The 15,794-nt window shown below is 35.1% G+C and overlaps 2 protein-coding genes across 4 annotated transcripts in view; one reads left to right on the forward strand and one right to left on the reverse strand.

Annotated features, from left to right (window-relative positions):
* Positions 1 to 11,070, forward strand: part of GCS1 (mannosyl-oligosaccharide glucosidase) — a 101,692-nt gene extending 90,622 nt beyond the window's left edge. Inside the window, exons 7-8 of the mRNA XM_089092790.1 lie at positions 5,166 to 5,401; positions 9,641 to 11,070. Of these exons, the coding sequence (XP_088948916.1) occupies positions 5,166 to 5,401; positions 9,641 to 10,535 (1,131 nt within the window). The 3' untranslated portion in view covers positions 10,536 to 11,070. The remainder of the gene's footprint in view (positions 1 to 5,165; positions 5,402 to 9,640) is intronic.
* Positions 11,071 to 12,300: 1,230 nt separating this feature from the next.
* The window catches only part of FucTB (alpha-(1,3)-fucosyltransferase 10), a 60,768-nt gene continuing 57,274 nt past the window's right edge, over positions 12,301 to 15,794 (reverse strand). For all 3 annotated transcript variants that reach the window (XM_089093102.1, XM_089093100.1, XM_089093101.1), the window contains exon 5: positions 12,301 to 14,426. In XM_089093102.1, coding sequence (XP_088949228.1) covers positions 13,920 to 14,426 — 507 coding nt within the window. In that variant the 3' untranslated portion in view covers positions 12,301 to 13,919. The remainder of the gene's footprint in view (positions 14,427 to 15,794) is intronic.

Here is a 15,794-nt window from a genome sequence, read left to right on the forward strand (position 1 = left end):
ATTTTTAATCTTTTTTTATGTAAAGTTTTTTTTACCGCGGTACAAAAATGCATTGGTCCATACAAAAATATCTGAGTGATAATTTGCAATTACGCCCCTGTATAAGGGGCATACCAACCTTATTTAATATCCCATACCCTTTACATATTTTGGCTGCATGCATCTGTGTGTATAGTACGCCAAAAATCTTGGAATATATATATTTTTTTTACAGGATTTGCCGACTAGTTAAGAATTATCTCACTTCGGTGCGTTAGGACTCAATTGTGAATACCTTTTAGTTGATTGAGCTGTAACCCATGACATGCTAATGTTTTTACCTACTATCAAATAGTTCATGATAATGAACTCTAAGTAAAGAGTGACATGTGCCGATAATAAAAGAAACTCTGAAAAATAAAATTTCGATAACAATAAACAAATGAAAAGTTTTCCTTTTACGATGATTCCAAATATGTCGAATTCATTAAATTTGAAATTATCAAAAAAAGTTACAAGTCTCAGGGAATTTCCGCGACTTTTCAAAAAAGGCGGAAACACCCTCTAAAACTGCAGTTTTTGGTGAAAACTGCATCGTCATATTCAGTATGTCAGAGAACCTTATCACGGAGGTTTAAATTTCTTATTTGCAAAAAAAAAAAAAAAAAAAAAAAAAAAAAAAAAAAAAAAAAAAAAAAAAAAAAAAAAAACGAAATATTGCTTATTTATTATTTTTTTTTCAGCGGTGATCATATCGAAATGATGTAGAATATAGGGAAGGGGCTCTTTCAAATGAAGCTTAATATTTCTGATGGCCATTTTAAGTAACAAAAAGGATCGTGCTGATTTCTGCCATTTTATTTTATATATATATATATATATATATATATATATATATATATATATATATATATATATATATATATATATATATATATATATATATATATATATATATATATATATATATATATATATATATATATATATTATATATATTATATATTTCCTCCCAGTTTCAGAGTTCATACTGCCACATAATACCGCATTCATTCCCAAATATATAGTCCATACAAGTCCATACAAACTGAAACTATTATTTAGAACATAGATGCATTAATAGTGGCAGTTATATTGCCCATTATCATAAACAGGTGGGGGACGGTCAGTCGGTCCTTTTGTGGCGTGAGATGGTGCCTGGCCCCTCAAAAAGCATATTTTAGGGTCAAATTTTTCATATTTTCTATTCCCTCTAATCAATATGGAGAGAGGATTTGACCTGTAGTATCCCCTTGTTTGGAAGAATAAATTTGGGCTAGGCTTATGATAGGGATACTCTGTGGGGAAATGCTCCCCCGTTGTAAAAAAAAAAAAAAAATGTGCCAAATAAAAGATGAAATCTGCATGATCCTATTTGGCGGCTGGGGAGATAAGTATTGGGCCTGGTGTACATTTTACGGCATTATAGGCTTATTTTTGTGCAAATCTGTTTATGTTGATAAGATGCTTATTTATTTATAATTTTGTTTGTTGCTATAGCCATATGGCTTTTTTTTATATTAAACAAGTTTTTTCGACTGAAAGTAAGGAGCAGCATTAAAACTTAAAACGAACAGAAATTATTCGTATATGAGGGGGTTGCTTTTCACAACACCTCACTCTTTACGCTAAAGTTTTTTAGTACTTAAAAAAAACCTTATTGTTCTAATTAAACGAATATAGTGTTTCAGGAATCATTCTTAAAGAATTGGGTTATAATTCAAACGTCAGTGTAAAGAGCGAGGTGTTGAGGAGGAACACCCATCTTGTTTTAGGAAAAAATGTGTGTTGGAGGGGGGTCAGTTGCCCTCCAATCTGTTTGGTCACTTAAAAAGGGCACTATAACTTTTAATTTCCGTTCGAATGAGTCCTTTCTCAATATTCTAGGACTATTGGTTTGATACGATCACTCCTGGGGAAAAAATACGAAACAAATAAACACGCATCCTTGATCTTTCTTCTGGCAAAAAATAACAAAATTCCACATTTTTGCAGATAGGAGCTTGAAACTTTTCCATTAGGGTTCTCGTATACACTGAATCTGATGGTGTGATTTTCATGAAGATCCTTGACTTTTAGGGGGTTGTTTTCTCCCTTTTTCGAAAATCAGGCAAATTTTCTCTGGCTCGTAGCTTTCGATGGCTAAGACTAAACTTAATGAATCTCATATATTTGGAAATCAAAATAATAAGCTGATTCTTTTAATATGTCTATTGATATCAAAATTCCGTTCTTTAGAGTTTCGGTTACTATTGAACCGCATCGCTCCTTACTTACAGTTCGTTACCACAAACTCATTGATAAATGTTATATCACATCCCTACCTACACAAAGGCGAAGGGGGGGGGGATTCGGCATGAGCAAAATTATTCTAACGAATCTTTTCCTAAAAATATGAACATCACGACACGAATAATCATTTTGGCATTTCGGCCTGCCTTAAGAAAGTCTGAAAGGGTTAACTTTCAAGAGGCGATTTCAGTTTTGAAGGATTGTTTATGCAAAAGTAATACTCTAGCCGAAAGGCCAGTGGGATATGGGGTGGAAACTCTCTCAATAGTTAGATTATGTTATGCTGAATACGATATTTACAACAAACGTAACTCAAAGTGAAAAATAATCAATCCTCTTTTAAAAACTGTAACTACTTGTCGCCTATGTACATTGAACTATAAATTACTTTCAGTAAAACACTAGTCAAGTTCAGTAAACACTTGTTACAAGTTTTACTTTACTTTCATGTGATTTTTACTTTATTCAGCAGTAGATAATACTAAAAAAACTTTCGCAATATTCAGAATAGTTGACACAGTTATTCAAATCCAAGAAGGGGGTGGGGTGGGGGGGGGGGGCTTCACTAAGATCGCTCTTAGGCCATTAAAGAAAATCTTAGCACATGACTCACTCCTTTTGGGAAACGTTAAATGATATTTAAAAATTTGGAAAACGAGCAATTGTTTATACACAGTTCCCAACATTTATGGAGTGAAGGAGTCTCCCCTGGGAGAGCTCTAAGGCCACCAAGGAAAGACCCACTCCTGTTGGGAACCATTACATAATGACAATAATTATGTATTTTATTATTATGATAAAGAATAATTATAATAATAATATTTAATAAATTAGAAAGCGAATGATTGTCTATGGACTTGAAAAAATTTAGGAGTTTCCTTGACCTTTTAAAAAAAATCAGGGACTTGTGCCTTATTATCCCATTTTTAGAGATATCAGATAGCTTTATATGTCCTTTATTGATATGAACAGCACGCACTTGCGAGTCGAGTTCAATAAAGAGCTGTCTATTATTATTATTAGGAGGGGTGGTCCTACTATCACTAAGTCGAGGCTCAGGCCTTCAATGTCCACTGCCTCTACACCCCAAAGACTATGCTCTATTTATGATTGGGGGGATGGGGCAATGATGGGTGCGGCCTCCCCACCCTTTCCATATTTCTTGTCAACTGTCGGACTTCTCCTTCTCTTACTATGTCCTCCAGCTTAACAATAACATTATGAAATACCTCAAGCCGGTGTCTTATACTAGCTGGACAAAGAGCTGTCTACAATAAATTAAGAAAAGGACGTGAAAATGAAAGGGATTTTTCTTTTCATTTTTACTTTGTGTTTTGGAGCAGAAACTGCTTAAAAGCTTGGTAGTTCATACGGAAGGAATCCTTGATTAAGTAATCAAGACACAAGGGAGGAGAGCCTCTCTTTGGATTATTTTTTTTCTTATTTTTAATTTTTTTTAAACCCACCTCATCTCCTCTCAGTGACGACAAACTTTAAAGTCGAAATACCTCTAATTTTAACTTTAGAAGTCGGCTACTCTTTTTTTTTTTTTTATTAAATAGCAGCCGCACTGGACACACTTCAAGTCACCATATACTACCAAAAACGTTCCAATAAAAAAAATAAAATTTTTTTGGAGCATTCTTTGAACCAGCAACGAAAATTTAAGGGTAAATACCACCAGCACGTTCATTAAAAAATTGCGTAGGGTAGATATTATTAAAACAAAAGAATTGTATTTAATTAACTGGAAGACAATCAAGTTTAGTAGCCATTATAGTAGTTGCGACCCCTTGTTCTGTAAAAAAAGAAGAAAAAAAAGTGAAAAGCTTGTGGTTCACAAATTCATGAAATAAGCGTATTGCTAAACGCTTTATTTTTTAACTAAAACCGCAAGCTATATTTGTTGTTCTATCATCCAGCTTCTTATATTTGTTGTTCTCTAATTCAGCTTCTCATTTTGTTTTTTAAGATAATGATATCCATTTTTATTATCATAGCTATTAAAAGAGCCTGTAAATCGAACTTCCCCGCTTTAAACTTTTTTTTTTATAAAAGGAAGAAAAATATTTTAGTCTATTTTATTTATAAAAACAAAGTTAGAGCTGTACTACATTATGGGCAGTTTTATTAAATTCAACTAAGGTCCATATATTTACTTAGTGCTAGCCTCGTGACCAAAAACCTCTGTAAACTCGAAACAATTCAGAAATAGGTCCTTTAGCCGAAGTCTATTTGCAATCATAAATGGTGTATACCTCAAAACGAAAGTATGTTAAAAACAGGTAAAATTCTTTGTAAGATAGTGCAAAAATTAAAACCAAAACTTTAAAAAATAAAAATAGTAATTCGAATATTTCGGTTTCACATCCGGAAGATTTTATCAACGGAAAAAAATGAAAAATTAGCCTAAACAAAACATTAAAGAAAAGAAGAAGGAAAAAAAAACATCGCTCTACAAAAAATACACAACAGCAACAATTCTCATAATTAAACAAAATCTTATATGACAGAGAACCAAAGCACAAAATAATAAGTTATTAAAATAATTATGTTGTTGCATATTGTTTCATTGTTGTTTTTATTTTTCTTTTCTTCAGGTTTTGTTTAGACTAGTTTTTTTTTGATGATAAAGACTTCCGGATATGAAGCCAAAATATTCAAATTTAACTATCATTTTGTTTTTGAAAAGTTTTTTTTATTTATTTTCTTCACTGTCTTACTAAAAATTTACTCGTTTTTAATTAATTTTTGCTTTGATTATAAACGAAAAGGCACCGTGCTCTAAGAAGTTATTGGCATATGTCTCAAAGAGAAGCGAAATTGTCGTTCATTTACATCAAATCTGTTTCCAGGACATTATCGCTCATTGGCTGGATCTTATGAATATTGAGGGCTGGATACCTCGTGAACAGATTTTAGGGATTGAAGCAAGGGTCAAAGTCCCTGATGAGTTTGTTGTGCAGAAGAATTCTAATGCCAACCCGCCAACTTTACTACTTCCTCTTTATGACATGTTTGGTGAAGCTGAATCTATTTCTCAGAGCGATTATGAATACCTGCAGAGGGCTTGGCCTCGTCTAGTTACATGGTATAGTACAGTCATTTTTATTTTGAAAACAATAATAAACTACAATGTGAAGTGTAGCTTTTAAGAGCCAGTTTCGTGTACATATCTGGGAGAAAATATATTCGAAAATAATAACTTAGCTCAAACGCCACAAAAAAAGCATGAAAAGAACTAAACAAGAGTAACCATTAAAAACAGACAAAAAAGATTTACTTTTCAGCCTGCCAATTACGTAGTATATTTTTACCTCGCTAGCGGATCCTTCTGACGACACACGAAGGTGCTTCTCCTTGAGCATCTTTTTGCGACATGCAAATTGCGTTTTACCTGTCCTCTAGTAGCTAGCCTTGATCGCAGCAGCCCTCCTTTTTATCTTATTTATTGTCACATTTTGGAAAATGCTATGACAACCAGAAAATCAAAAAATCCATTCGTTGTTTCTCTGTTTCGTAAAATATCAACTACGTCCACCGCGTTGGCACAGAAAAACACGCATAGTTCGAAAATGCAGAATTATGGATCTTCTACTAGTTTCCTCTGAAATTATCTCAAAACATAACAAATAAAGCTGATCTCAAGTAGACCCATTTCTAGTGGAGTGTTTTTTTTTCATTTTTATATATAAATGTAATTAAACGGGGATTAGTATAGAAAAGTGGCGAATCCTTCCCGTTTTATTCTGCTAGCTTGTCGTGTATAGCTCGGAGTCAAGAGCTTGTATACAATATACGAATTTACTATTATTTGCTATTTATTAAAGTACAGTTTCATTTATTTGATGCGAGGTCTGCTATTCTTTTCCGGTTTTAGTTTTCTGTTGCGTATATAACTTGTTGTTTGTCTTCGTCGCTTTTTTTTTTTTTGTTCTCGTTCCTGTTGTGTGCAGTACTTACTGTATAGCAGCTGTTTCAATGAATAATAAATCAAGAAACAATCTACAACAGCATACAATATCAGACCCGTCTCGTCCCTAAGAAAGTTAATACTAATGTTGTTTGGGCCAGAGGTCCCAATTATTTTTCTTAGTTTATTTCTTCCTTTTTCCGTTGAGAAATTTTTATGTCTGTAAGCTTTGCTAATTAGCCAAAGTCCAAAGAAATAACACCTGGATCATGACAAACTCGGCTCGGTAGACGGGGTGTTTTTCACAGTCTGAGGCCATGGGAATAGAGAGGTGGACTGGCGATTCATCTGGAGCAGTGGCATGGTTACCTCGTGTCGCTGTTAGTTCCGGATTGGGCGGAACACCATGGGTAGATCCACCCAGAGATTAGGAAAAGCATATTTATTCTTCTGTGATTTTGTGACTTCAAGGTAGTAGTAGTTTGTGACTTCAAGGTTGTAAGATTTTCCTGATTGTAATACGCCTGTTCGTTTTTTCGTATTATAGGCCAGAGTAGTAAGATTTATAGGTGGCCTTTTTCTTTGGGAGAATTAACCTCCTAAGTTGAGTCGGGCATATCTTTACTAGAGAGGATACCCAGAAGTAAGGCTTTGTAAATTAAGCCGGTTTTTGTGTACAGGTATAAATTACCTGTCCGGTTATACTCGTAACATGCCCTCTTTCCAAACCAGGTTCAAGTGTTGCAGTCTGAGGTGGCTGCCGATACGTCTGAGGACTCAGGGTTAATTCTAAGGATTAGCTTTTCTCTGGGACGGTTTTCCTAAGCCATGCGAGTAGTCTTCGGCCGTAATCTCTCTATGTGTTTTCATTAGGAGTGGAGTGTACGCCTAAGTGTTATTGAGCCCCTCCCCCTCCCAAACCCCTACAGATGGCAACAACCGATTCTTAGTACTGAAGAAAAATTATTTTAATCTAGATTTGAAAATATGCAAATTTGAACTTCCCTTAAGACTGATTTTCAATATATTCAAAACTCTCTGTCCCATTTTCTTTTAAATAAACAACACCTTACTGAATTATGGACTCTAAAGGGAAATGTTTTATGAATTATGTCCTGACTGTAGAATTGAGAATTATGGACGAACAGATTGGACAATTAAGTGTCAGACTATTTCAACCTTTCTCCCCGGAAATTTCGGTTACCATGGTAATTGACGCTACGAATTACTTTATGGATGGAAGCCTTATAGTAGTTTTTAAATTTAATTCCACAGATGTTGACTCAACACACCAGACTAGAAGCAAAACAAACATACAACACTTGCCAACTGAAAACTAACGCGAAGTTTCTTTTCCACCTTTGCGTATACACTAATCGTTAATACCACTTAACATATTCAGTGACCATGGTAAGCTGAAGTTGATTGTGGTAAGTGGGTTGAAATGCACATAGAAAAATTGGCAGAGCCAAATACTTGCAAATTTCAAATTGTCATATAATAAATAGTTAAAGGATAGAACGGTCCCTTAGTAACGCCCCAATAAAATACTGAAACCACATTTGATAATTGCAAAATTTCGTAGTTATGTCACGTTCAAAATAAAATATTTGGGGAACACTTTACTTAGAAATGAAATTGACGAGAATTTAAAAATGATTCCAATAACTTTATTTTGAAGTCATTTAGTCTTATTCATTTAGTACTACGCAAATGGCAGGCAAACCTATATTTTAAAATAAATAAGAGATAAGGATTGCTGATTCAAAAACGGTTGCAAAGTAACTAGAGCAGATGAAAACTCCAACAATGTTAACCCCCCCCCCTAACCCCTGAGATCAGGGCCTGGACCCCAAAATCTTGAATTTTGACCTCACTTCATATTCAAATTATCATTCAAATCCCTCCTTTTTTTTATCAACCTCCTCAGCCGAAACAATTCCTGCGCAAGTGCATGGCCCTCTTCCCCCCACACATATCAATACACAGATACGAAATCCACACATTTTCAGCGCCATAAAAGCGCACCACTTAAGACCAAGCTAAAAAAATGTTTAAGATTAGTATCACAGGAGGCCTTTTTTTTTTTATCTTAAATCGTGATGGACACGTCTATCAGCCATCTCTTGTTTTTATTTTTAAAATTATTATACTGGGGACTTAAGAAATTTCAATTTGAGAAGAAAATGATTTTTTATAGGACCGTAAAACTTTGCAAAGAACTCGTTGTTTTAATTATTTAACTCGTTGCGTTAAAAATTTAAATGCATTTAACTACTGAACTATCAACGTTTTTCTGTTCAGACAGTTCGTGGTAACGAACTGTAAGTAAGGAGCGACCCGGCTGAATAGTAACCGACACTTTAAAAAAAGGAATTTTGATACCATTAGCTTTATCAAAAGAATTGGCTTATTATGCTAATTTCAAAAATATAAGTTTCATTAAGTTTAATCTTACCCATTAAAGGCTACGAGTCTGAGAAAATTTGCCTAATTTTTGAAAAAAGGAGGAAACGCCCCCTAAACGTCATAGAATCTTAATGAAAATAACACCATCAGATTCAGCATATGAGAAAACCCAATTGTAGAGGTTTCAAGCTCCTATCTGCAAAAATGTGGAATTTTGTATGTTTTGCAAGAATAAAGATCACGGATGCGCGTTTATTTTTTTTTTTTTTTTTTCAAGGGTGATCGTATCGAACCAGTGGTCCTAGATTATCATGAGATAGGATCGTAAAACTTAGCAAAGAACTCGTTGTTAGCAAACGTTAGCAAAGAACTTTGAACAAAAAAAGAACAAAAAACGTTAGCAAAGAACTCGATAAGCTGTATGTTAACACTTATATCATTGTTTAAAAACAATTATTGCCGCAGTCATTTAATAACTAAATAAATAATTAACAATTGCTACGTGGCTTGTTATTAGCCGATTCCTTCTTTTGTGCACATTGATGTTGCGATTTGTTCGTAGAATCAAGGAGTTTGGACACAGTTTGACAAAATTCATAACTTAAAAGACTATGCTAAAATTAAGTTTGTTTAAAACTATGCTACAATTAAAATCGATCAAGCTAGATATAAGCCGATCCGCATTTTCGTACATATTTGTGTTGCAATGTTTGTGCAGAAAGTTGTTTTTTCAAGACATTGAATAGTACCCTTGACAATGACAATGTATATTTAATTTCTCAATCACATTTTAAATGAATAGAATTTTTTCTTAACTTGTGATTTCAAGTCTCGAGCCAATACGTCGACTTAAACATCAAATTACTCTAAGTAAAAAAAAAAAAAACGCTGGAAATTACTCAGGCATTCTGTCAATATTTATCTTTTGCATGTCTGGTAGGATTCAGCCAAATTTAGTTGTCATTGTCCCATCTCATTATTTTAAGTTAAAGTATATTTATTTAATAGGTATGACTGGTTCAACACAACTCAAGTAGGACGTGAACCTAGTACTTATTACTGGCAAGGTCGTGACCCCACAACGAAAAGAGAGCTCAATCCAAAAAGTTTCTCCTCTGGCTTGGATGATTATCCAAGGGCTTCACATCCAACAGGTGATGAGCGCCATCTAGATCTTCGCTGTTGGATGACTTTAGCCTCCAAGTTGATGAGCCATATTTCAGAGCTAATTGGAAAAGATGGCCAGAAGTATTTAGAAACCTGGCAGTATTTAGCTGATAATAAACTATTGGATAAAGTTCATTGGTCAACTAAGAACAAACGGTTTGCTGATTATGGCCTACATTCCACTAGTGTTAAGCTAAAAAGGCCAAAGACCGAATCAGGTATGTCAAGGCCAGAAATGATTCGGGAAGTGTTAACCCCCCCTACATTAGGTTTTGTTGATGATACATTTGGCTATGTTAGCCTTTTCCCTCTTTTCACACATATCCTTAGTCCCAGCTCACAAAAACTGGGAAAGATTTTAGATGATCTCAAAAATCCAAATTTACTATGGACAAATTATGGACTTCGATCTCTTGCGAAAAGTTCGCCTTTATATGATAAACGAAACACGGAGCATGACCCTCCATATTGGAGAGGTGCCATATGGATCAATATGAATTACCTTACTCTTAAGGCCCTCCACCATTATTCCAATCTAGAAGGGCCATACCAAATCAAGGCCAAAGTGATACACAATGAACTTAAAGAAAATTTGATCACAAATCTAATAAAAGAGTATTACAGGACAGGGTATATCTGGGAGCAGTACAGTGATAAAAGTGGCGAGGGCATGGGATGCCGACCATTTACTGGATGGTCCTCATTAATTGTCCTTATTATGGCAGATATATACTAAAAGGCGAAGTACTATGTTCCACATAACTTAAATGGTGACTACAAACCTATAATAGATTACAATTTGTCGGACGAATCCCAATGACACTCCTTTTATTGAAACAAGTGACGGCATAGCTGAAGGTATTAGTTTCTTTCGTAAAATCCTCTCAGTAGAAATGTTTCTAGAAAAAGGTTTTACCTTATTTTTTTCAGAACCTCATTGAATGATATAATGCAAAACAATGTGAAATCTTACGTTTGGAGATTTGAACGTTATTTTGAAACGTAAAATTGTAAGTTATTTTTCAAGGAAATAATTTTTTTTTCAATATTCGACAACAAAATATAGTTTATTTTCCGTGAAATGAAAAGATCTCTTTTGATTCCTTTTTTTTATTCAGAGTCAAAAATGAAACAGAGTTTCAACAATTTTGTTAACATCATTTTTAATTGCTTTTTGTGGTCCTCTTTTCCTAGTCTTGTGATACAGTTTTAGTTTCCTTGTATTACTTCTATAATTTTATGTTGTCAAGTTTTGTCAAATAAACTTTGGAGTTAATCATTTTGTTATTTTAATCAGAATTGAAAGTAGTTAGGCAGAAATTGTCCCCATAAAAGTTGTATACTTTTATTGCCAGGACCAACGTACTATGGTAACTAAGCTTCATAAGGCTTAAATTTTGAATATCAGTCTCGTTTGTTTTTTTTGTTTTTCATTGAGATTTTTCTCTCTGTTGGTTTAATATCAGTAGAATTCTGGAAATATGTGCACAAGTGAGGGAACGAGGTGTGGGTTGTATTATCCGACCACAACGGAAGATAGAACCCAATGGACGTACTGGGTCTAGCCGCTTTTCGATGCCGAGTTTAGCTAGTTTATTCGACGACAAACAGGGAATAGAGCCCAGTGGAAGAACTTGGTCTGGCAGCTTCTCCATGTCGTGTTGTTTTTGTTTATTACATCATAAAAAAAGATAGAACCCAGTAAAAGCATTTGGTTCAGTAGCCTCAATGCCAAGTTGTGCTAGTTTATTTGACCAAATATAGAAGAAAGAATCCAGTAGAGGTACATGCGGTCCAGCAGATTTTCAATCCCGAGTTGCGCTAGTTTATTGGACTACAACCTGAAGATAGAGCCCATTTTAAGTACTTGGTCCAGCAGCTTCTCGATGCTAAGCTACGCTAGTTTACTCAACCACAAACAGAAGACAGAACCCACTGGAAGCACTTGTTGCAGCAGCTTCTCGATGCTCTGTCATCCTAGTTTATTGGACCAGAGACTGAAAATAGAACCCATTGGTCCAGTAGCTTCTCAATTCTGTGTTGGCCTGGTTTATTCAATCCAGAGCCGTTCTTATGGTTGGTGGTGCATGAAAAAAATTCAATTACAACGACCCTTTCCGACTCAAATATAAGCAAAAATGCCGAATCAAAGTGGACCACAACACCCCCCCCCCCCAGTAACGGCACCCGGGGCAGCTGTCCCCTTGCCCACTCCTTTGAACGGCTCTGATTCGACCACTAATTAAATACGGAAGCCAGTAAAAGCACTTGGACCTAGCAGCTCCTCGGTGTCAAGTGGGGCTGAACAAGCCTGTATCTTCAGTAAAGTAAGCAAGCAAAAATGAAATATTATTTTTCAACAAAACTACGGGTAAAATAAATTTTTACTTCGACTAGATTTTTATTCATCAAATCACAAATCAACATGTCAATTGCTTGTCATTATAACAATAAGAACTGTTAAGGTAAAAAAAAAAAAAAAAAAAAAAATGTCCCTTCAATTCACTTTTATTGCAAGAAAAACAAATTCACAGTTTACAGGTTTTTGTGTATTGCAAATGGTGAAATGTTTTTCACTTTAATCCACATGATCAACTTTCAATTTATAAAACCCTAGCTGGGATTTACGATACGCTACCTACAACGAATTTCAAAGTTAAATTTTGAAATATTTTACCTTTTTTAGTTCAAAATTATGCCTTCACACACCACGCATTGTACGCTTTCATTCAAATTTCCGTTCAATGTTTGGCCATTGAACCGTTTTCTTCCGATTTAACAATATGCGTAGACCTGTATGTATTTTTTAGGGCAGAAAATTGTAATTTAAATCGGTTTTTCATCTTCAGGCCTCTTGGTTTAAACCAGCTTAAAAGTAACCGCGCCCCTTCAAATATTTTCCATCAGCCAACAACCTCTCAACAAAATCATTTTAGTGGGAGGGGGTCAAGCATATTTACCCCATCTTTAATCTTACCTCAATGGAAATTAAATTCAGCTACTATTTTTGCGAAGTCTGTTTAGATTTTGCTTACTGCTCCCTAAAAATCTTCTGATCTCACACATTAAATGCACAATAGCTTCACAGTATGTCTTTTCATCTTATTAATCCTTTATTAACACAAATGCATACACACAAAAACGATTCTGGAGTCAAACTGTGTATCAAGCTTCTACTAGATTGTCCCTTTGCGTATAAGGGGTGGAGAATACTTGTCCCATATCGTCAGTTGCCAGACCATAGGGCGTATCTCCAAAACTACAAATTCGAGTAAAATGAATTTGAAGATTTTCAAAGCTGCTAGCTTCAAAGGTTTTTAAAGTAATCGACGTAGACTATCAGTTTAAGAACTTCAGACGTCTTAATTCGTTTTTATCTAAATGCTGTATCTGAAAGATGACCCCACGGAGTGTTTTGTTTTCAGTCAAGCTTAAAACTTGCGTTTTGTAAGATACGCCCTTCGGTCTGTCACCCGACAATATGTGATTCTCCTATTTAGAGGCCATGTCATATTTTATTTAGACACAGAAAGCTTCTGTTCATGTGAGGGTCATTATTTATATTGCAACCAACGACTTTAAGGGGGGCTGATATTATTTATATTGTAACCAACGACTTTAAGGGAGGGGGTAAGGTAGATGACAAGCTATTATTAATTTTGCAAACGACGACTTTAATAGAGGGGCTGAGATTATTTATATTGCAACCAACGACATTAAGGGGGGCTGAGATTATTTATATTGCAACCAACGACTTTAAGGGGGGCTGAGATTATTTATATTGTAACCAACGACTTTAAGGGAGGGGGGTAAGGTAGATGACAAGCTATTATTAATTTTGCAAACGACGACTTTAAGAGAGGGGCTGAGATTATTTATATTGCAACCAACGACATTAAGGGGGGCTGAGATTATTTATATTGCAACCAACGACTTTAAGGGGGGCTGAGATTATTTATATTGCAACCAACGACTTTAAGGGAGGGGCTGAGATTTCTCGACCGCCTACTATCTATATAGTTACCAATCTTTCCTACTTGTGTGGTTCTGTGCTATAGTTTTTTAGGCATTTTTTCTGTATATGGGTCAAAAGCTTTCAAATATAGCATTATTATTATACCTACAGCTCATCAATGGTAGGATTATGTGACAACTGTTGGATAACTTCTTTACTGAAGTCGTCATGAGAAAAATTCTGATTTTTTTTCAAAAAAGATTGTGCAACATCACCTTCTAAAAAGGAATTCACAAAATATTCAGTCCACCACACACTCGGGTTAACTATACGCGTCAGAGGATCTGTCGGCAGAGGGCACGTAAATACTCGCAGGTCTGAATGATGTGAGTACTGTCGATCTAGCAGTCGAAGATCGTCAATTTTGTGTGCTTCTTCACATAGATAACAATGGAAACTATCAATAAAACTCTCTCCATTTTCATCACGCCAAGATTTGGCTTTAAAAGCATCTAATAGTTTTTCATTCTGTATAAGCTGGCCCATCTTGTGTTGAAGATGTTGGTTGTAAGCTTCGTCGTCTAAGTTTAAGGCATGTAAATAGTTGGCTAAAGATTTTGGGGTATCAAAGTCCGAAACAACAATGGCAGCATTTTCGTTGGGCAGCCATTTCTGAAAAAAACATTCTCTAACGTAAAACTTAATGTTAAAAACATCTTAGTTAATTAAAAAATTGAAATTACAAGGCAATGACTACTTAAAAAAATAAAACAAAAAAAGTTCAGTGCCTAATTAAAATAAAACTTAAAGAAAAACTAGAGTAATAAAAACAAAATTGACCAATTATAAAATGTATAATTCACTATATACCAAGTATGACACCATATACACCAAGTATGAACTGCTTCTGTGTTGCTTTTTTTGTGTTGTCGGTGGAATCTTTCGTGTGGGTATATCTATACAAGCAAAAATTTCTCAACCTTTCATCATACTTTATACGCACAACCAAGGCATGCGCCATTAGAAGTCTGAGATGGGCAGAACATGGACGGTGGCGTAAAATACATAGCCTTAGAACTGGGGAAATATTCACCCTTAGAGTTGTAAATATTCAAGAATGTTAATACATAAGCGTTCTGAAATACAATGGCTGAGAACGGAGACTATCCATACTACTACTACTAACAGCTGACTGCCACACCAAGCCGCTAATACCCATGGTCCGGCCCAATGGCGCTCATGGTTGGGGCTCAAATATACATTCTATATTTATAGCACTAGACATGCTTTGGGAATTGTTATTACATCCTTCAGCTGTTCATAATATTACGCTCTTTACCCAATGGGTCTTTACTACAGGCAACATAAGAGCATTACCTGCGATTTTGAAATACGGATGTCCCCGGGGGCTTTTGGTCTACATATCCATCCCTAGGACGCCCGGATTTTTTTTTTAACCTGGGGGAAGCAATAAAGTTTCTGAGAATGGTTCGTTTCATAAAACTGAGCCATTTATGCAGAATATTATAATACGAGAATTAATTCACAAGAAATCTCCCAAGAGCTGGTGGCGGAAGGGTTTGAAAAAACTGGTTCCTATTTTTTTTTTTAAGAATCATTCTTATTAATATATGTAAAAATTTGGTGCCTTTTTTAAGTTTTTAGTTCCAAGACGGAACCCAGGTCTGTCCCCAACGGTGACTGATTGCTTCATTTTAAAACTTAAAAACCACACCTGACAATAAGATTTACGAAAACAAAGGGCAATTTGCTGTTGCACCAGCACATGGATAGATTTTCAACTAATTCCGATTATCGTTCGGATCATACCAGGAATCCCGATAAACTAGAATATGAGAAGTGAAATACAGTGGCATATATGTTTGTTATGGAAGGGATGCTCGTATAAGCTTCATAGAGGGCTCATTTGATTGGAAATTGAAAGCTGTAGTTCACTTTTTAAGAGTCAAGAGGGATCGGAGGGCAGCTAGCCTCCCCCCACACTCCATTCATTTTTTCCCAGAGGCACTTCATATAGAA

Source organism: Artemia sp. Qi Xiang Cuo, chromosome 8, assembly GCF_049724085.1.
Source record: "Artemia sp. Qi Xiang Cuo chromosome 8, ASM4972408v1, whole genome shotgun sequence".
NCBI classification, from domain to species: Eukaryota; Metazoa; Arthropoda; class Branchiopoda; order Anostraca; family Artemiidae; genus Artemia; species Artemia sp. Qi Xiang Cuo.